Raw genomic sequence first — 22,495 nt, 5'->3', positions numbered from 1 at the left:
TGGGCTAAGGAGTGTGGTAAGAACTACATTACCTAGCGGGAGAGTGAATTCGTTCCGGTCTGGAGGTCTGGGTGATTTGCAAAGCAGAAGTCACTCGAAAGGGATTAGCTAGCTTGCTAGCAGATGAAATCTCTTTAGATGTTGGAATTTGCGCTAAACGGGCTACTTTGAACAGCGCTGACACACAGAGGTATTGGGTTTGTTATTATATATCACTGTTAATTGCGTAACATTCGTCGCTAGAAGCGATAATTTGTATTGCGACAGCTAGCTTACTACTTACCTACCTAGCGTTGTTATGTACACTGGTTAACAACCCTATTAGCTAGCTATCCAATTGTTTATAAGCCATCGGCTTTCGTTTTCATTTCTCGTGACAGCTGGATCATGTAAGAAGTGTTTAACTAGCTTAGTGGCTACTACTTGGAAGGAATCCGTCCCAGTAACGGTACTAGGCTCCTTTCACAGATGTTATTTCACATCTGAAACGTTAACCTCAAATGTTTCGCCATAATCATTCTCTGTTAAGCAATCTCCTCTGTCGTCTACGTGCCTGTAGCTTCACCAGAAACATGTCACTGTTCTTGTTTTCGTGTTGACAGCGAAAAACAGAGCTGAAACCCCAGCTGTTGCCATGGCAATCCTGTTCGCTGTGGTGGCTCGTGGGACCACCATCCTGGCAAAACATGCATGGTGCGGTGGAAACTTCCTGGAAGTGACTGAACAGATTTTAGCCAAAATCCCATCAGAAAATAATAAATTGACCTACAGCCACGGCAGGTAAAGCTTACACACACGTGTGTTATTCTTCCATCTTACTTTAGCATCAGTCACTATGCGGCTGCTACATGGGTCTGTCTTTCCCAGTTCCCAGAAAGTTCATATCCCACTAGCCATATTTATGTATAAGCAGTGATGACTATATTAGTGTGATAAAAAGTGCACCATGTGTGTGGCGATTGTTATATTGTAACTCTTTATGCAGTGCAGCACAGTAAACAGGTGAAAGAAATAGTTTTTTCTCCAGATTTCTGGTGTAAGCACAAAGAATGAGTGATGCGACATTCAATGGGGCTGAAGCAACCATTCAGACTACACAAGATACACAAACAAAATACAGAACAAGGTACTAACATTTAGTGTAATACACAGGACATCTATATAAGAGTATAAAAGCAAAGTTATGAGGGCAGACCTACCCATTACATTAGCTCCCAGTGGTTTCTCAGGGCAAGTGTAAACTTTGACTATGACTATGCACACAAAAACTTTGCCCTATAAAAAATGATGTGATTATGTTTCGCTATGCATTATTGTTAATAACGATCAGCCATCTAGAACAAATGTACTTGCAAATCCCAACAGCCACTTGGGTGTGGCAGTTTATTGTTGCCAATAGGAGTTGATGTAATGGATTCCTCATCATTACTCTCCAGCATTACATTACATTAGAATATTCTGATTATTACATTGTATATGAACACACTATTTCAGTTTGAAGACCCTATGGGCATGTAATGCTTACAAGATCAAAGCATTTTCTTACAGCATTAATTATGTCATTTGCACGATTACATCCAGAGTGGAGTGTCAGCACATTTGGCGAGCGCTAGATCACTCAAAGCTCTGATATCAGAGCTTACAGAAGATGCACTGCAGGAAACAATCACCTGAAACAATCAAGCTGTGTCACATGCCACAAAGGCACAAGTCAATGTGTCCTCATGACTTGCTGTAATTTAAGTTACAGCCCAATTCAATGTGTCCTCATGACCCGCTGTAATCTAAGTTACAGCCCAATTCAATGTGTCCTCATGACCCACTGTAATCTAAGTTACAGCCCAATTCCTTCTGTTTATCTGCAGTTAATGTTTCCTTAGACATTTTACAGTGACCATGGTGTTCTGTATTAAATGGTGTGTTTTCAACTGTCTATCTGTAATGTTGACAATTTTTGTCTTTTTTCTTTTTTAGCTATCTGTTTCATTACATCTGCCATGACAGAATCATATACCTGTGTATCACTGATGATGTAAGTATATATGGCTCAGATATCTGTGGATTTATTCATTTAGAGATGTGTGTTTTTTGTTTGTTTGTTTGTTCTTGTTGTTGTTGTTTTTTTACTGATGTGCTTCTGCATTACGGAGATGGGGCATGATGCCTTTTATGTGAATAACTGAATGTAAAGAAGAGTTCAGAAGTGAAGTTGAGTAAACCAGTCACTTTGAGAAATAGAATTATAGTTATTGCATCTCCTCCAACCCATGTTTGTGAAGTAATATATTCAGCCTATGACAACAGGAAGCAGAAAAATAAACTCAGAGACACAGGTTAATAGAAAGCCATTTTTCTTATCACTGGACCTTTTAATGGGAATATACTTAGAATAGCTCTTGTGTATAATTGTTTTGTACTTAAGGACTTTGAGAGGTCACGCGCATTCAGCTTCCTCAGTGAAGTCAAGAAGCGCTTCCAGACAACGTACGGGTCGAGAGCACAAACAGCCCTGCCTTACGCCATGAACAGTGAGTTCTCCTCAACACTGGCAGCTCAGATGGTGAGTATGACAAGCGTATTGCATACTGATCACATTGCGCAACATTTTCTTGCAAGGGCTCTGTGACTGCTTTTTACTTCTGTAGTGTATAAAAAAAACTTTCTCTGTCTGTATTTCTATTTGTAGAAACACCACTCAGACCCACGTGGATCAGACCGTGTCACTGAAACTCAGATGCATGTGGATGATTTGAAGGGCATCATGGTCCGCAACATAGGTGGGCTTCTCATGAGTTTCCCCATGGCACAGGGAGGCTGAAATGTCCTCTTTTAGAGATGAAACTACAAGATAACAACAAAATTAAATGACCTTTTAACTGAATCATGTGAAGCCTGCTATGTGCATCTTTTCCCTTTTTAAATGAATACAGTGTGCAGTGGCATGCCCATTTTTGCTTTGCGAATGCAGCACTGGTATTTGTTGGCCATAATGCCTGAAGCAAATATTCTAGCCAAAAACGTGTCCATTTTGGTATAATTCTCATTACATTAGACTTTTTGTGTCCGTCAAGTTAACTTTGTTTGTCTGTGTGTCTTTTTATAGACTTGGTCGCTCAGAGGGGAGAGAAGCTGGAGTTGCTGATCGACAAGACAGAAAATCTGGTTGATTCAGTGAGTTTAATGAACTAGTTTATCCCTGTTTAACCTAGGGCTGAGGGATATGGCATTAGGCTTTATCAAGATACACAGTACATATCTCAATATTTTAAATCTTCCTCAAAAGCACTTTATAAATGCTAGGATTGGATGACAGAGTCCAATATCTATCTAATCCAATAATATTTATGACCAAATACCTCGATACCAGCATTGTAACAATATTGTATATATCTTTAATGAATAATCAGTAATGCAGATATAATGGCTAAGTGGGTAAATGCAAGAGTTAGAACAAGTAGAACAGTCTGGTAGGCCAGGTCAGGGTCTTAAAACCAGGAAAAGAAATCCAAAATATTAGATTAGTGTCATAATACAATGATGATATAATACGATATATTGCCTAGCCCCATTGCATCCTACATGTTTTCTGATGCATGATATTCTGCAGTATACAGGTTCATATTTTGACAGCAATCTAGCAAGTTGCTTAGTCACAAACAATGTCACTGATGTTACTTTCTCTCCCTACTTCATTTAGTCGGTCACATTTAAGACCACTAGTCGTAACCTGGCACGTGCCATGTGTATGAAGAACCTCAAGCTGACTGTTGTCATCGTGCTGGTGTGCCTGGTGAGTAAGGAAAAAATTGTAATTGATGAGATCTTGGTAATGAATTGGATACAGTGTAATGGTTCTTTAGACAATTTGGTGGATTGTTACTTGGCTTTATCTATGCTGAGAAAATGCCCTGAGTTGCAAACAGTATATTTTGTTCATGAAAGCAACATTGTATAACTTTTTGACCTTAAAATATGGTACCGTGTCTTGTAATAGGGTAAATAGTGTCTCTGTGTCAGCCACTCTGCCCCCCATCACTTGTTTCTGTACTATGTAACTTCAGTGAGAGGGTAGGATCACAGCGTTACATACATGTTTACTTCAACATACAAGTTTTCAACACATAACATTGTTATGGCGTGATGAGTTTTGTTTGTAGTTAGCACCTACATTGGACTTTCTTTCTTCTTTGGTGTGCTCAGAAACTGTGGGGGGCGCCAAATTGCACAAAATGCCAATTTCTACATAATGTTGCCTTAACATAAGAAATTGCCAGTATTGCTTGGCTGCTACTGCTTCGATTTTTGGCACAGCTTTGCTGTAATTTGCTTTTACATTTTCTTCTGTTTCTACACGCTTTTCAGGTGGTCCTCTACATTATCGTTTCTGCTGCCTGTGGAGGCCTCAGCTGGCCCTCTTGTGTCAAATGAGAGCAGAGGTGGTGATAAAAGAGAAGGACATGAAGTAAAAAGGAAGAGGGGGAGAAGCGCCTATTCAACTCTGCCTGCCAATGGATACAAAAGGAAACACAACTTTCCTTCCTTTACTCCTACAGCTTCAACATCTCCAGAAGACACATGCTGCTGCTCCTCCTCCTGCCTCATTCCTTGCTCCTCTCTTTGATAGCGTGCACATTGACCTTCCTTCTGGACAGGGAGTCCCACCTCATACCCGCACTAATGGACAGCAGCCATGTGGCCTAAATCTGATGTGGAACAATGATCTTGTCTTATACTAATTTGGTTCATTCATCCTGTGTCATGCACATAGTGGCCTGATGTATCAGTTTGTGATACTGTCCTGCACCTATCTATGTAATTAACCCATTCAGACTGATAGCTGGAATGAGCCACAAAAATAGCAAAGATTGCTTTGTTATTGTTCTGCTTTTCCTTTGTTATCAACCAATACCTATGAGACCTGCAAGTGTCGGTAGCCTTAAGAGTGTATCAGATCCATCAAGAAGGACTCCCTCAATACACTGTCCGGTTGTCTGTTACATAACTGAAAGCTAATTTTTGACAAAACTGATGCAGTATACAGTATGTCTCAAGTGGCATGTGGCTCGTGAAACAGATTTTCTGATTTATTTCATGATTTATCACCAAGCACAGTAGTATATTCTGAAATGGATGTTGTAAAATACCAGATATGATCATACAAATAAATATTGTAAATATGATTGATATCCCTGATTCAGAAGACACAATGGTTCTTTTAAATCAAGCCTGGTTTTTGAGAAAATCCTTATCTTTTTCCCAACTTGATAGGAGGCTTCCTTTAACCTTTTACCTCTGCTAGGATGTTCAGTGTGCCCAAATGTTTTTTTTTTCTGTTAACACAATGCACTTTTTACATTGTACATAGATTTGCTTCCTGGCATCATATGATTTATAATCATGTTATTATTTGATTATTGTACATTCAGATTTCAAATAATAAAATCTGATGGTATCAAGTGGTTGGTCTCTACAGATGTAAACCAGATGTTGTTATTATTATTATTATTATCATTATTATTATTATTATTATTATGTCTATGGCTTTTATTTTGATCTGGTTACACGACGTACCATGCGGATGAAGGCAGTTCCTTCAAAAAGTGTTTACAACCAACTTGTCATGACTGTTTACTAGTTCCAATGGGAGGCCAACTCATCACATTGTGGCAAAATTCAAGCAAGCAACACTTGTTCATCACCTCTGCGGGACAACAGAGCCAAACTCCGGTTTCTTTTTTAAGAATTAACTGTGTGAAGTCGGTTTGTTGAGGAGGCACCTCTCTGAAAAATGACCAGGTGAAAGGAGTTGTTCATTAGGAGACATAGGACACGCGGTCCCGCAGGTGCTGCTCATTCCTGTGACAGGTAAACCATCCCCTCAGTACTGTGTCAATTTGTCTTCTTATGTTTAACTTATTTAACGACTGTATGTCTTAAATGTTTAGCAGGTAGTAAGACCTTTTTTTTTTGGTCCTTTCTCAAGTTTTATACTTGAGGTACAATAAAGTTCCGTCTCCTGGCAACAGGAGTTAGCTCAAGCTAGCTAAATGTGTTTTTTTGTCGTCAACCGCTGTTTCCTGCCCTCCATTTTAGTTCACCGTTAGAAGTGATGGTTGAAAACCTAAGTGGTTGTGTTAGTCCAGCGTCTTATTACTGTAAGTTAACTAAGTTATATTAAACTCTGCTATCACTAATGGTAACGTTAATACTGCGTTTTAACATGACGTCACCAGTTTATTCCCTCATCTTTTAAAGTCCCTCGGAGGTGATGTGTAGTCTGCCGTGTTTTTAAACCATTTACGGACTTGAACGAGTATTTTCCTTGCTATTTGTGGCTCCTCACTATGTTTACTCCTCATCTAATTATAGACCTAGCTGGCTGGAGGAGGCCTCAGGCAGGGATAATCTGTCAGTCAGGTGCAGTTAGTTGTTTTGAGGTAATCTGCTACTACACACACACGCACACACACGCACACAGAGCAAAATGTATTCATGGTAATGTGGCTTTAAATACACCTTGATCAGTTGAAATTGGACTATCTGCTTGCAAACTGATTAAACTGTTCAATTTTAATTTGCTTGTGGTGTAATAACTGCATGCTATAAGCTCTTCTGTCTAAAATGTAATGTAATAATTACTACTCTTTTTACAATCTCTCTAAAAAAAAAAGATTTCTGCCAATACTGTGAAAGGGCCATATCGGCTTATAATATTGGCCAAGCGATATATCAGTTGAGATCTAAATTGGACAGCTGCTGACACATCTGTATGCCTCTGTTTTTCACTAGATGGCACAGGCCCACAGCTCTTGAGCTTTGTCTTGAAAGCGTTTTCCATTGTGCCTTCCTGGAGCAGACTTGCTAATATTCTGGCTGTTGAAAGACAGTGCCGTGCTGTTCTCCTAACCAGGCTCACTGGTGTGGTTTTGTTGCCCTGTGCTTTACAGAGGACATCGTTGTCCCTGTGGTATGTTGGCTGGAATCCCCCAGCTTGACCTGCTGCCCTGCTGTAGTGTGGGGCAGCTTTGTGCCGAGGCTTTTGATGGCTGTCCCTGCTACTCAAAACTGCTCACTGTATTGTACTGATATGTCCATTCACCCATGCAAAGGCAGGGAAAGGCCACTTGAGGCGTTCTGCAAAGTGCCTGAGGGCCTTCAGAAATGGAGAGGCATTGTTCATTTAATGTCACTCTTGATTTTAAATGTGTAATGCAATTTGACAGTAACTGTCATTGAATGTCTTTAAAAACAAGCAGAGGTACTCTATGAAATCTCATATCAAACAGTAATGTGGCTACTTAATGTGAGCCAATGACAAAACAACCCAATTTTATTGTTTGACAAGGCCGATTGAATCTGAATCCGAAAACACAGGGTCCAGTAGACCACACAGTCAACTACTGCAGATACTTTGAGTGTGGGATAAATGGGAGCAAGATACATTCACAACAACTAGTATGACCAGCTAAAATCCCTCTGAGTGTATACTGTGTAGGTAGAAACATGTATTACAGCCCCACTGGTACTTGATTTTTGGCGTAGATGATGATATCGGTAGAAGGAAGTAAAACATTCCAATTCCACTATATTGACCGAAAAACGCACATCATTTAAATGTGGTTATCAAGCACTTTTGACAAAGATATGTAACTGAGGTGGTGTATTTTATAGTTTAACAATAAACTCTACTGTCTAAAATGACGTCAGTGCCCTGAAATGGTAAATTACACAAAGATTATAAATAATCCCAAGCATCTTTTTCTGCATTGTAATCTCTAAAAAGGGAAAAAAACAAAACGTTTCCATCGGTGCATATCGGCTACATATCCACCCATATCCGCTAATATCGTCTTATAATATCAGCCAATTCTGCTCAAAAGGGATATCACTTCTGCTTTCTTGTTAACAGCTGTACTTGAGGACCAATGTTAAAATGCTTATATTCCATAACTAGACCCACCAAATAACAGATTTTACAGGATTTACAGTGAGAATAATTCTGAGAACTCTTAGTAGGGCAGAACAGTCCAAATTGTAGGAGCTGCAATTTTTCAATAAGGTGAGATGTGTCACAACACACCACTATAAGTGAAGCGTTGTGTTGTTACAGAGATGCCCCAGCCTACAACTCATGTCTAGATGTACAGGAACATTCTTGTTTGACACAGACCCCAAGCAAAAATAACTTTTTTTTTTCCCCAGTGGAAATTAAAGAAAATTCCCATTCCCATCAAAATCCTGTCTCATATCTCAACCATAATATCATCAATATAATCTTGCAATGGTTTTTTAGCATGTCATGTAGCTCTAATAACAAGCCTACTCTATACCATGATTTACATCTTGTCTGTGGTTAAGATTAGCCAGTAGCTCTCCAGTCAGGGGCCTTGTATAGATTAAGCAGAAAATAGCATGTGTCTTAGGGGTCTTAGACTCTGGTGTCACATCACTGCTGTAGAGTCTGGATCAAGTGTCAACCTGTTTGTGTATAACATAAGGTCATGTCATCAGACAGTGACATTGTCAGTGGAGGACTTTGGAGAACTTATCAGCTATGATGGACACTGTAATGTGTCTTGCCATTTTGGAGTAAGTAAGTTTGTATGCAAATTCTGTTTGGGACCTATCATTTAAAACTGTCATAGTGAAACATTCTCCTGCACACAGTCCTCCCACCATTCTGCTCCTCTTCTCACTTATCCCTTACTAAAAGGCCGCCTGATCCATTTCCTCATAAAAGAGGGACTTTGGCTGCTAAGCAACAGTGAATGCCAACTCGGCCTGGCAGGCCATGGCCACTCCCCCTGCACTGGGCTCGGCATGGATAAGGTAACGTGTTGCTTGCTCCCTCTGTAAAGTTGGGAGTGGAGCTTTCGACACTGAGTACAGTCCTGAACTGAACCTTGACATGGGAAGCAGTGTGGAGCCAAGTCACTGATGGTATCTGACACAGCGGCTGATTGGAGAGATTTCTGATCTACTGCTGCAGCGGGCCTGCTGGACTAAGTCACGTTATCTCGGGTGGGGAGGAACAAATAGAAGCTAATGCCTGCAATGGGGGCACCCTCATTCAGGCTGTGACGTTACTGATGCACGGTTGACTCTGAACTCGAGGAGTAGTGGGACTGGGGCTGTTGGTGTGTGGCTACAGCAGACTCGCACACCACGGCCTGCCCAGTTGGCTGGATTTAGCGCTTTGGAAGGAGAGAAGTAATGGGATTGTTTCTGAGAGGGTAAAATGAGCCAGTGAACCTGCGTGAGTGATCTCTGGCTAAATGCAGCAGACAACAGAACTGACTGTGGAGGCATTTTCTTCCTCACTGTTATCATTGAATGGTAAGAAGACGAGTAGAGGTTTTGAGTATGTTCATATTATAGTTGAGCAGTTCTTTTAGTGAAATTTAAGTATTGTAAACTGTTTGAAAAATGCTTATCTTAATTTTTTCCATTTATTGACTCGGTGTCTTTTAGCTTGAATTTCATGTTTTTGTTTTTCCATAAACATTGTCAGGCCATGATTTGTGTCAGCTGCAGTTGTACTTTACATACAATATAATGCCCAGTCACAATTTTAATCAGCAAAATCACTGTTCTGCATTGTTTTTCTGTCGGGGTGGATACTGCAGTAGCCTCTGAGGTGCCAAGGTTCAGTGTGCACAGCAGTTTGCTACAGCCATATATTTTATCTGATTGTACAGATTGTGATGTACAGTCAGGTGTGTCATTTCTCTGCCTGTTGAACCAATATTATTCATCCAGATTTGGCCGATCGCCCATATTGATAAAACGGAGTTACTGTGATATATCTTATCAGCAGTAGTGTTGAAAGTATGGCCAATTTAAAAATGAACACTATAATATTACATAATATTTCAGGTCTATTTCATGTACATTGTGTCTTATGTTTTTAAAGACTGAGCTAAATAACATTTTGAGGTGTGCATGTTTGGAGGTGAGGCCAGAATGGACCAGCAATCACTAAGGACACCTTAATTATTATTCATATCGTGTTCCTGTGTTATTGATTGCTCTTATGTCTAGTTTGAAGAAAAATCAATACATTTAAGTTGGAACTTGCTGAATGTGTCATTTGTAGGATCTGATTGAGGCAATGTACTAGCATAAAATGATTTTGTTTTTTTTCTTATTGCCAAAACATCAGCAACCTTTTATCAGTCAATGTAATTATAGTTTTGTGCACCTCAGGCTCAGAGCTAGCTGTGGAATTGTCAGGTCTTTAGTGACTGCTTGTGTCTTTAACTCTTTAGTTACGTCACTGACTTAAAGTAAAGCCAGGTTTGCCTCTCTGTACATAGGGAAAGAAAAGACGTATTTTGACACCCAGACCATTCAACTGGTGGATTATGTTTTGACATTGCCATAAAAGAAATTTCTATCTTGGCAGTAAAACACAGACAAGCCAACGGCAAGGAAGCTGCCACTCAAGAATGGAAACATGTGGTGACCATACTGTATATTATAAACTGAACCTTCCCTCTGTTCAGTGTTTTTCTGTAAAGCTGCTCTGACAACAAAGAGAAACCCCTGAGCTCAGTTTTTAAATTAAGTTATCTTTTCTCCTGAATTTTGTTGAAACGTTGAAAAGTCACATAGCCTCACTGACCCTGCCCAGCCTTTCTCCAGCAGTACCCTGTCTCGTTAAACATGACAGAAGTGTAGCACTGTACACAATTTCGCTCCAAACAATAAACATATATGCCTGTGTTTCATACATTATTTAGGTGATTACAACTGGGGCACATGGAGTGTGTCAAGTGTTTTCTTATGTGCCCCAGGATGTCTGGGGTCTGCATACTGGAACATTTTCAGGCTGTTGGTGACTTGATATCTCTGGTCGTACATACCACAATGGTGCTTTTGTTGTAGTAGTGGCTGGCAAGCTTAGCAGTCCAGTCTGCTTAAATAAACACAACACACAATAAGGCAGTTAAAGCTGCCGTTTAATTCTCATGTCAAACACTTGTTGGCTCATTTCAGAGTAGTAACATTGATTATCGGTTGGTCCATCATTATTATTATTATTATTATTATTATTATTATTATTATTATTATTATCATTATTATTAAATGATGATTCAGAAGAGATGATAACAGTGGTAGTGATATTTTCTACTCATTCACCTGGAAGGTGAAGTGTGCGCTATAGGAAGAAGTAGATGCCTTGACATACGATACTGTGTCTGGTCAAACATCTTTAGAAAGGATACAGATACCTAGGTAATGTGATATTCTACAATCTTAATGAACTTAGACAGCTCAATTAGCACATAGAACAAAAATGAGACCATTTAGACATACTTGCACTACCATATTCCCCAAGTATTACCCTGATGACTTTTGCATTTTTCATTTAACTAAGTCATGAATAATTTGAGTATCAAGCTACTGTTACAATGGCCAATGGCTTACCAGGGCAAGCCAAAGTCACTGGTGATGGTGGTGGGGTTTCCCTGTTAACATTCTGTGAGATTACAAAAATGTCAGCATAGATTGTGAAGTAACACCGTTCTAAAAATTTGACCTTTTCTCCTCTCTACAGATATTCGTGCCAGATAAGAATTTAATGGATTACAGTGCTGCTGACTGAATGTGAGGAAGGTAAAAATCCCATCAGAACACCAAAATGTCTAAGACATTTAACAAGTCCACTGACCAAGTGAAGTGCACAGATCCTTTGCCCCACAGAGACTTGATGCTGGGCCTCGCATCTGAGAGTCATTATAGCAACTCGTCCCTGTCACCTTCACCTGACTCTAACAGTAGCTTTTCCAACTTGAGTGACAGAGAAGCCAGCAGCTCCCCTGACATCAACATGCTGGAGTGCCATCTCAGCGATAATTGCCCAGTGGACATTCCTCTGGACGGTCCGTTCAACACCACTTTACCACAGGGTAATGTGCTCTGTGGTGTAAGCATGAACCTGAACCAAACCTTTATTGCCACACCTGTAAATGGAAATGTGAACTTCTGGAATGAAAACTTGAGTCAAATTAGCAACTGTGAGACAGAATCAGAGAAATACCAGACTTTTAGTAAGAAGTCAGAAGACGGAAGTAACAGTCAAGTGACGTCTCCAGACTCTGCTGGGAGGGAAAGCCATCTGGGTTCATGTAAGACTTCCCGTAGAGGATCCACTGAGGATGACTGCTGCTCCCTGAGCTCTGGGGAAATGATAATAAGGAGCAACAGTTTTTGCCTGGAAGATCAGTCACTCTCGTTAGTCTCATCCCTGGAGGAATCATCAGGCCATCCAGCATCGCCTGCTGAATCTAACCTGCCATCAACCACTCTGCTGGATATCTGTGAAAACCCTCTAGAAAAAGTCATTGAGGAGAACACAGGCCATCCATGTCTTGGCATAACGTTCACTCAGGCAGAGCTCCCCACAGAGGAAAATGACATGGCAACATCCAACTCTCTTGTAGCTCTGCCAGGTGAGAATGAAGGAGAACTTTTGATGACCTTTGTCTGTGAAACATCTCCTAGTGGGTGTGGAAAAGAGGCTCAGTTTGCAAGTGCTGAAGCACAGCTGCTTCATTTCCCTGCAGCAGTTACACCAGAACAAGGCAGTACCTTTGTGTCCACTCTGTCAGCTATGCAAGACACTGATAAGGATATCCATACTTCCACCCCAATACAACACATTGGGAATGAGATACTCAGCCTCCCCTCTTTTTCAGAGTCTCCCTGCACTGGAAACACTGGCAGCTCAGGACTCCACCCTGTTAAACGGCAGCAAAGCTCTGTGACTTCTAAACAACGTTTGGTTGCAGGAATGCTGCCATCAGCCAACAAATACAAGAGAATGGAAATTAAGAAGTTTCCGAAGTCAGACTTCAGCAGCATAAAATCTAAAGTTGTAACAAGAAATGTGCTTCAAATATCAGTGCCAGGCCATGCTTCTCAGCACAAAGCACCACAGGTTAATGTGAACAATAAACACACTGAAGCACATAGAGGAGCAACTACCAGGATTACACCCGCCAAGGTGAGGACTAGCACCGCAGTTGTCTCTGCCACAACTAAAATGGTCGGTGATGCTCAGGGGAATACAGGGGCTGCTAATTTTGGTCCGACAGTGATGCAGTCATCTGGGCAACCTGCTGTGGATGGACAAGGCAAGAGTAGAGCATCCCCATCTTACCACCACCATGCTGCAAATAAACATGCTTCAGCAGTTGAATGTAGTAACGCCAGCTCTGAAACAGAGCAGGCAGCCTCAAGCCAAGTGGCAGACGCTGCAGCACAGCAAGCTGGCAACCGGACCTTCTGCCTCTCATCCCTAGATAAATCCCCTGATGGAAGTGGCCAAACAGATCCCAAACCAACTCCAAAGAAGGGCGTGTCGAGCAAAATTGAGGGCAGGTCAGCCTCAGCATTAGGTCAAGACAAATGTCCTTTCCTGAAAACCCGGCCTCGCTGCTCATCTGAGAGTTCATCATCATCTAGGCCACCTAAGGAGAAAAGAACGACTCTAAAGTACTCAACTAGCTTTACCATTCCCACAACTGACACCCACCTGGGCCAGACCAAAACAAGGAGTTTTCAGAAGGTCCCTTTGCAGCCTCAGCCTGTATTGCCCGTTTATTCTGGGAAAAGCAGTTCAGGCTCCCTAAGAGAGGTCAAGAAGCTCAGCCTAGTGGTGAGTATGGACTGTAGTAGCAAAGTAGTATTCATATTTGTTCAATTTTAAATAAGAATTTCCACCACATGGACCTATAATGTGAACAATATAAAAACATCAGCTACAATTCTAGTATCCATGCCATTTCAGTTTTTTATATAAACAACATTCAATTATTATTTTTGAGTAGGACCTATATTTTGTTTGAGCTGGCAGGGATGTTTAGGAAAATTGCATAAACCTGATGAACAGAGTGAGACGTTACACTCCTTGCAGGCAGAGTCCAGCAAATCAACCACAGCAGGAGGCTCATGGGATGAGAGCAAGAGCAGATTTCAAGGATGGCCTTCTCCAAGACGAACAAGAGGAGCAACACTTTCACAGGCTCCAGCTACCAGCCCCAGATCAGCCACTCTGTCAACCAGGCAGAGGCAGGGCACCCTGGGGAGGGATGAATGTAGGACCTCCAAAGCTGTAGGGACACCACAAACCAAGCAGAGGAGCAGCACAGGTAAGGCTTATCTGTCTTCAACAATGTTAAATGCTGTAAATGCTGTGTCATTTTGGTTGTCCAGTTCAGCTGAACTTGTGAAAACATTGCAGGAGTCTTGAGACAAGTTGAAAGCTGTCCCTCATTTGTTTCACAAAAAGTAAAGTTGACCTGTGATTGTCAGTAAGTAAACATTGCCAATAGGTCACAAGCAGTCCCCTCATTAATCTTATGACCTGCTTTTGACTAAGCACAGAATGATTCCCAACTTTTTTCTCTGTTTTGTAAACAGAGTTGTGTAATAGGTCAGTTTAGCCCTCTGTTTAATGGAAACAAGGACTAGGACTATACTTGACGGACCATATAGGATTGAAGGCATCACCAGAGGTACATGGGTTTTGTGGCTTGTTTTCACTTATTCAAAAGCTTGCGGTCATCATTTCAGGAAATATGAAAATGACAGATACAAATAATGAATAACGGTATTTAAGTTTTAATCGCAATTCTCATAGCTGTAAACTAAGATTATTCAGGTTGTAGTGAAGTAGTCTCCCCATCAGAGGGCGTCATTGAGCAGTTCCTCTTACAGACCTGCTGTCTTCCTCCTGATGAGCTCAGCCATGTCCCACAGGAACAGTGTTGGATACAGATGTCACCTCCGGTCTCTTGTCCTGGTCTCGGGGATAAACGGCCAACTCCCTCTGCCCTATTGCTCTTCATAGTAAGAGGAATCCTGGGGAGGAGGGGGACACTTCCTCTGATGGGAAGCCATCTGTATAAGTGGAAAAAGCAGGGGAAGGAAAGGGAGTTTTTGAGCTCACCAATAGTCTTAAAGGGAGAACTGAGTGTTTAAAACAACCACCCTGAGCACAGTAAAAGCAGTAACCTTCTCATGTTCTGGCTACAGGGACGCTCCATTGGGATGCATTATTTTGCTTAAACTGCAACTTGTTTTTGGTTGGTTTGTTTGTTTGTAGTTGATCAAATTTGACATGTTTGCTGTAATGAGTACAATAGGTAAGTGTTGTACAGTTTCTATATTAAATGTAACAATTAAGGAGTAGGTAAGCTCTTGAGAATTTGTTTTCATGACAGAATGTTTACAACACTTTACAATGTACTTTTAGCTTTTTGCTTTCTGACAAACATCCTAAATTATCCCATGAAAATGATTCATTGTATTACTACCTGTTATGAGAAAAATATTGGCTGGTTAATGTGGCCTGAGTTGGTATGTCTGGTAGCTCTCGACATGTTTACTGCCAACGTTTGTATTCATGACCAATACACAGGTGTGTGTGTGTGTGTGTGTGTGTGTGTGTGTGTGTGTGTGTGTGTGTGTGTGTGTGTGTGTGTGTGTGTGTGTGTGTGTGTGTGTGTGTGTGTGTGTGTGTGTGTGTGTGTGTGTGTGTGTGTGTGTGTGTGTGGCTGACCTTCAGTGTTTATTTGTGCTCCATTGCATCCCAGGCGGTCAGAGAGCACAGGCAGCAGGAGAGCCATCTCTTGGCTTTGTCTCAACAGCAAATATTAAGCCCCATCTGAATGGATCCCGACCTTCTCAGACTCCCACTCGCCCCTCTCTTATGGGCCTTCCCCCTACTCCTGCTTCCAGACTACCACGCAAGACCCTGGGGCCATCCAGGAGCCATACTGAGGCCAGTGTTCACACTGAGCTGAGTGAAGGGGCTGGAAGTACACAAGGTGAACCTAGCAAGTATTTTCATCATTTTTAGTAGTAGGATGTTCAGTCCCTACGGGCTGTTACATAAAGGTATAAAACCAGATTTATCCAGGGTCAGACCACGGTGTTCGTTGTGCTTTTTAGGGACACATCTGGACACAGAGGGGATTGGTGTCTGTTTGAAATGAAATGACCCACTTCAGGGCTGGGCTTGAATGTAAATTTCCCCGAGGGCAAATCTCTCTCTGATTTAATACCTCCACGTCACAGAACAAGATGAGATCTAGGAGCTTGACATCTTAAAAACATTTTATTAATGAGTATCAATGATCTGAAATTCTGTCCATTGCCAACAAACTCTTTTGTGTTTCTGCTGAGCTTTGGCTGGTTTTCTAATGGAATTTTATTTTAGAGAATATAAATGAAAAAAGGGAACTGGTAGACAGTGGGATCTTTTCCTCCCAGTATCTTCAACAGCATGCAGGTCTATGATTGGTTGAGAGGACCTATTTTCCAATCTGGGGACCCCCCTTGTGTGGTTGTCATGGCAACGGGTTCTATTCCACTCTAGTTCACACACAGCGTTGCCTGGAGGAACGTGAGCAGACATACACCACAACTGATGCTGTCTGAGGTGCAGAAAAGGAGCAGTTTCCTGTTTTTTATTTTTAAAATCTAAAACCAATGGCAGGTTACACAGGACTTCGAAGCTGCACTTGGACTGAATCTCCACCTCATGTTTTCAACAACTCCTTTTCAATGGCACAGGGAAGTGCAGCATCCAGCTGCGATCTCACTCTCCTGACATGCCTGCTCATTGGATCCTATCGCTTTTGTATCATCCCTTTGTTAGCTGCGTTTAATGGAAAAGATAGAAAGCTTTGGAGAAGTAAGTGAGACTGGAAGTTGAATCGTAACTGCAGTAGTGAAGTGTTTGATTTAAAGAGCTTCAGGATATTTTAACTCAGGGCACATTTATTTTGTGTACCAGACATTCATTCAGTCACATTGTTTACAAATTTGATTCTATATTTGCTACTTCTTGCTATGGTAAATGTTGTCATAATGGTCAGACTAACATCTGTTCATCTGATTTTCTTTTATCAGAATGTTTATACTTGATCACATTAAAATAATTGTATTTACCGTGTCGCACTTGAGGTTGTGCTTGTTATACTAGAAGTATAAAAGTAGAACAAGGAAAGGATGTAGAGTAGGTTGACATGATTTTTCTCACAAAACTCATGTTGACAGCCGTACTGTACTGAAAGCAGAGGTATTGAAATGCCCAGTGAATTTTAAGTCTTCTACAGAAGCACATGTGCTTGTCAAAATTTCTCGGCAGTATTTAACCCACACTTCTCTTCTTGTTCAACAGTTTCTGGAGGAGCTGAACTTAAACCGACCCCATTCAAGACTTTGCTGAAAACTAGACTCACCACAACCCCTGCGAAAACCACTGGACCATGTAAGATCTGTATATACACACACAGACATTTTTACATTCCAGACACAATTTCCTTTATCTTGTATCCCTGTACAAAGTACCCCTCATTCTTATAATTTAGTTTCTAGAAAAAAATAAGATATTGAGCTTATGTAAGCAAATGTGAGTGAGAACACATTGATTTACATACATCTTTTATCAAATCCTCACTATAAGAAACAGCCCTGTTAAATTTGATTTAGGTTGAACGTGATTAAACCCTCCCAATACACTCAACTTCAAAAAGGAGCTACTGTTACCTCCTAATGCTGTTTATACAGTGTGGTAACCATGTTTGCTAAGGCCTCTTTGATCTTGATTGATTTAATTACTTACATCTGTGTGCTCAAACCTCATGACTTAGGTCTTACATAAAAGCTGTGTGTGGTTATGGTCAGTTCCCAGTGTTGGCGTGTGCTATATTATGGGTCAGAATAACTCCTGCTTCGTGTCTCACCTGGATCTTCTGCCTGTAACAGCTTTGGCCACAGCATGCCGACCTGCTGCTTCCTCCAGCAAAGGAGTTTCAAATTCTACAGTCAATCCACTGAAGAGGACAGCTTCTGCAAGAGTTCGTCTCACATCATGTGGACCTGGTAAGACATTTTTCTTTTCCTTGTGTTTTTGACACAACTAATAGTACTGTATCCATTAGATTTATTGTTTTAACTAAATGTCTACATGACTTGTTATGGGTGTGGGCTTGGTTTCAGAAGATATTGGGGTTAATTTGCCTTTTTTATTGTACAACGATTTAGTTTTTACCCTACTAAAAGCCTGTTTAGTTTTCATGATCATGTTGTATTTGTATAGACTCCATAAAACACTGTCCCCTGCTGCCTTATCCTTGATTGATATAAAAGTATAGCATTATACTACTAATATTTAACTGTGAATACTTTAAAACAGCTTAAACTACTGATTAACTAATATTTTTAAATGCTGGTCAGTGCTATAAGGAACTTGTGACACTATATCAGATGTGGTTTGTGATCATTTTGGTGTTTTATCAGCAGTAAGGGTGCGCAATATGGGCCTAAAATAATATCAGGAGATCGAAGGGTATTTCTGCGATAATGGTCGCACATCACATAATACAAAAAATAGTTTTGGTTAATAGCTGTTGAGTTCTACCCACAAGATTTTGGGCTCTCATCTTCCTCAACCAGGTGCTTCTGGTTGAGGTTAAGTTTGTTGTATTTGTTTGTTGCTACAGTGTTCTTGCACTTCTGACATATTACTGTCGTCTGTTGTACATCTCATCTTTTATAACCAAACCACCTCCTCGTCAATGAAGTCGACCCCCTTTTTGGAACCAAGTCCTGCACTGCAGATCCAACAGCAAATTTCACTTTGACGGTATTACAGCCTGATCAATACTGAATTTTTTTTTGACAAATACGGATATAAATGAGTAAAAAATGTCAAATATGTCAGCTGGTATAAACATATTTTTTGCAATGATCCCTTAAATGTGGTTATTTAAAACTGGTGACAAAGACATGCAATGGAGGCAGGATATTTTACAGTTTAACAATAAACTTTATTGTTTAACTGACATCAACGCCTCCAATTGTGTAGAACATTTTAAAAAGAAATTGGTCACAAATATAACAATATGATTTTGTTTTTATCATATTATAATTATAACATGAGATGGCACACCCGTACTCCGCAGCCACTCTTTTTTTTTCCAGACTCTTTCATATCTGTTTCCTGTAAACAAAATCACACTAAAGCTGTAATGTGTGCTCTCAGTTTTAATGACCTCTGTTGCCTCTGCTGATCACACAAAATGCTTGATGCCTATTTTCAGGCTCTTCATGTGTCATCCTGTCTTACAGTGTTGTTAATTCAAGCTTATAGTTTTGCAGAATCTAGATTGAAAGATGCTGCCTTATATAACACTCAGTTAGTCAGCACATTGTTTTGAGTCTTGGATTAAAAATGTTTCAGTCATAGCTGAGGGCACATTTTCACAGAACTGTGCCAGCCAATTTGTTTACAGCTCTGCCCATCAGACAAAACCATGCCATGAGAAGTCTGTCATCTCATGCCATCCCACTGCTGGTGAAACATGGAAAGAGCATAAATATGATGAAGAGTGGTGGGCTGGATTGAATTCCCATTGGCTGCAGTTATGCCGTTTGCTCCTCCCACTACTGTTTCTCCCACCCCACCCCCTCTGCATCCTGGCTCCACTACAGCACCGCCATCATCCAGCTTGAAGATGCTGCTTTGCTCTGCTATGAGAGATTCATGTGTTTGGTGAATAGCTGAAGCCCGGCTTTACCAAGAGGATTAAGGGATTTTAATTTTTTTTCCCTGCCCCGATCATGTCTATCAGGCTGTGCCACAAACCACCATCCAGCCTTTAACCTTCTCTGTATCTTCCAGCCTTCACAGCTGGGAATTGAATTTTGAGTCGGGAGACCTGCCATGCTGAACTGGGTGCCTTCACTTTTTTCAAGACTGGCTCAGCGGTGTAACTCTTACTGTTTTTTATTGATTTATTTATTTTTGTGCCCATCAGTGCTGCTGTCACCTGAGGCGTGATACACTGAGGCACCCATGGCATGTGGCTCATAGACTGTATCGAGCTTCTACATTTGGACACTGTTTTTTAAACAATTGAAGCCTGACTGTCTAGCTTTGTTTTTGAGCAATGTTATGGTCTCCGAAGCTCTCCCTGTCCAACATCCACGTGCGTTTGACAGCCAAGGGTTTACTCCGAAACATTCAGCTGCTGTCAGGATGCAGGAAGAACACTGTGGTTTTCAAAGCAGGTCTGTCAGTCTTATTTCAGTATTTAATATTTCTAGTGACATTGTTTGGGTTTCTGGGTCTCTGTGCTTAAATATTTAAGCCAAACCTATTTGTGTTTACCTCATATGTAGGTCTGTGCTCTTAGTTGATTCTGAAATCTATTTTTAGTATGGTTGTTTACTAGCCGTCAAAGCAGGAGGTTCATCTTTCATTAACCTACCTTGGTCACCAAAATGTGTGACCCATTTATTTTAGGAAACACATCTTTAAATCAGTAACAAATTTATTCAAACACACATCTGAAAAGTCTCATTTTAAAGCCATATTGACATCTCAATAAGGCTTGTATGCTTTTTGATATCACCTTTTTATATGACATATGTGCGTCAAAACGCTCTTCGTCTTGCTCGCTGGGACACCCGTACTCCTGTTTCACCCTGAAATGTACTAAGGTTATTTTGGTTCTTGGTCTCTAGGTTGAACCATGGGAAGCTTGTTTTGATTGTTGAACAGGACTGTGGGAGCACCGCCACTTCCTGTATTTCCCACATTTAAAGCATTCTTATCATGTTTTTGAAAGGTTATGACCAAATATGGCATTTTAGTACCTCAATGGGATTATTTCTTATTTAAGCATGGGAAAGCATTATTAATTTACAAAACAAGTTGTTTAGTATGTATAACCCAAATTCCAAAAGTGGGATGCATAATGATCGGTAATAAAACAGAATGAGACAATTTGCTAATCCTTTTTGGACATGAATACAATTTTTAAAATGGCATAAAGACGATATTTAATGTTTTAGTTCATAAGCTTCCTTGTTTTTTAAATATATGCTTTTTCTGAATTTGATGCAGCAACACATTTCAAACAAGTTGGAACAGGGGCAACAAAAGACTGGGAAAGTTGTGAAGCGCTCCAAAAACGCCTGATTGGAATCGATTTTTGGAATCAGGGTTTTATAGGGTGAAACACTTAGTTGTTTTATTTATTTAAGATAAGTCTGCAATGAATGACGCACTGAGAATTAGTGTCTGGTATTCTGTTGACCGAGCACTATAACAAGTGCCTGATTGTGAGGCGTCTCATCACCCATCATGCTTTGTGCTATGATGTGATATCTCCCTCAAGCAGCAGAGCACTATGCTATGAAGTCACTAAATCACTCCGTATTTGTATTAAGTGTACTTGTTGAATTGGTAAAAAATGATTGATTGAGCCTGGGAGGCAGTCTGACATAAAGAGGGCAGGTCCTCTGTTGCCATGGAGCACACAGAGAGGTGGCCTATGTGATTACATAAAGTTCAATTCATTTTGAAAGTGCAGATTTGTGTTCACTTGAAATACAGACTGAATTGCAGTTGAATCACTGCCCACATCTCAGATTTTCTCAAAGTCTGGAACCTGGCCATCTCGACCATTTTTAATTATTTAAAAAGGTGAGAGTATGAATTTTTTAAATACAGCAGAAAATGGTTGCATAATGTCCACTCCTGACTCTGGGGAAAAAATGCACAAGATTGTTGCTGTGGGAAACTAACTAACTCCGCTAGGTCCTCCTTATGTGGACAATGTAGAAGTGGCATCAGTGAACATGGCTATGATCCAACTATTTTATCTATCATCTTCCAGGATGACAAACAAAAAGCAAACAGCAATAACTACAAGTTTTTAAAAAAACACATTTATCAAAGGAAAATAGCAGTCTATTACATCAGAGGATAAGATATTATCATGCTGCTCACTAACAACTACTTAATTTTGACTAACCTGTTGGTTCCAGCATCACATGGACAAATGTAATAGTTCACATGATACTGTAGAAGCTCGACAGCCTGAGTCTGTCATGGAGCTTTGCTTTGAAGGCGCATATGTGGTGCATATTGACTGTAATAACTTGAGATGGTGTCTCTTTTTCTACTCTTTGCACAACCAGCAGAGGGCATCCTAATTTAAAGAAACCCTTTCAGATTTAGCAAAGTGCAGCATCATCAAAATGATTGCAAGTCAAGCAGCAGAGCTCTATTTTGACATTTCTCATGGTGTACTGTTGTACTGTACATGACACAGTCAGGATATTAAGATGGAAATCTGGGTTTCTGGTCTTGAATAATCCTCATCCCGTATTTCAGTTCTGCAGTACAAACTTGAGAACATTTATGTAAATTGTTCGCCAAACTAAAGCAATATAGAAGACGTGTAGTAAAGAGTGTGCCTTGTTTTTTCAGGTGTACCATCCATCCAGGTGTAGTACAATATTAATATTTTGTTTGTCTTAGGGGCTGTGTCTGTCTTTCATGCTGAACTGTTTACTTGAGCTGTTAAACACAGAGGCCACTCAGAAACTAGTTTTGAGGTGAACCGCACATCCGGATATGGAGCTGTGTAAAGTCAAGTCAATCTTTGGCATAAAAACAGCATTTAAT

At 40.5% G+C, this 22,495-nt stretch overlaps 2 protein-coding genes across 3 annotated transcripts in view; both read left to right on the top strand.

Moving 5' to 3' along the window:
* The first annotated feature begins 73 nt into the window (after positions 1-73).
* On the top strand, positions 74-5,456 carry sybl1 (synaptobrevin-like 1). Its single transcript, XM_073487585.1, has 8 exons — positions 74-190; positions 603-780; positions 1,975-2,032; positions 2,423-2,560; positions 2,687-2,777; positions 3,104-3,171; positions 3,698-3,790; positions 4,363-5,456. Exons 2-8 carry the CDS (start codon positions 635-637, stop codon positions 4,426-4,428), a joined length of 660 nt encoding a protein of 219 aa, XP_073343686.1. The 5' UTR covers positions 74-190; positions 603-634; the 3' UTR covers positions 4,429-5,456.
* A 309-nt stretch (positions 5,457-5,765) lies between these two features.
* Positions 5,766-22,495, top strand: part of mtus1a (microtubule associated tumor suppressor 1a) — a 31,985-nt gene continuing 15,255 nt past the window's right edge. The window contains exons 1-7 of one of the 2 annotated variants that reach the window (XM_073486998.1): positions 5,843-5,865; positions 6,370-6,437; positions 11,561-13,663; positions 13,922-14,156; positions 15,603-15,836; positions 17,195-17,284; positions 17,782-17,898. In XM_073486998.1, the coding sequence (XP_073343099.1) occupies positions 11,645-13,663; positions 13,922-14,156; positions 15,603-15,836; positions 17,195-17,284; positions 17,782-17,898 (2,695 nt within the window). In that variant the 5' untranslated portion in view covers positions 5,843-5,865; positions 6,370-6,437; positions 11,561-11,644. Of the gene's footprint in view, positions 5,866-6,369; positions 6,438-11,560; positions 13,664-13,921; positions 14,157-15,602; positions 15,837-17,194; positions 17,285-17,781; positions 17,899-22,495 lie in introns of both variants that reach the window. The other variant, XM_073486997.1, reaches the window with a different exon arrangement.

This window comes from Pagrus major, chromosome 18, assembly GCF_040436345.1.
Source record: "Pagrus major chromosome 18, Pma_NU_1.0".
Classification (NCBI taxonomy): domain Eukaryota; kingdom Metazoa; phylum Chordata; class Actinopteri; order Spariformes; family Sparidae; genus Pagrus; species Pagrus major.
Note: the sequence above shows the minus strand (reverse complement) of the source record. Positions and strands in the feature narration are given on the sequence as shown.

What these genes read in the sequence shown, in the direction of transcription:
- sybl1 (XM_073487585.1), top strand. Translation starts at nt 635, where the DNA reads ATGGCAATCCTGTTCGCTGTGGTGGCTCGTGGGACCACCATCCTGGCA. An exon ending in CAGAAAATCTGGTTGATTCA is followed by an intron (nt 3,172 to 3,697) that starts GTGAGTTTAATG and finishes TACTTCATTTAG; the next exon opens with TCGGTCACATTTAAGACCAC. An exon ending in TCATCGTGCTGGTGTGCCTG is followed by an intron (nt 3,791 to 4,362) that starts GTGAGTAAGGAA and finishes CACGCTTTTCAG; the next exon opens with GTGGTCCTCTACATTATCGT.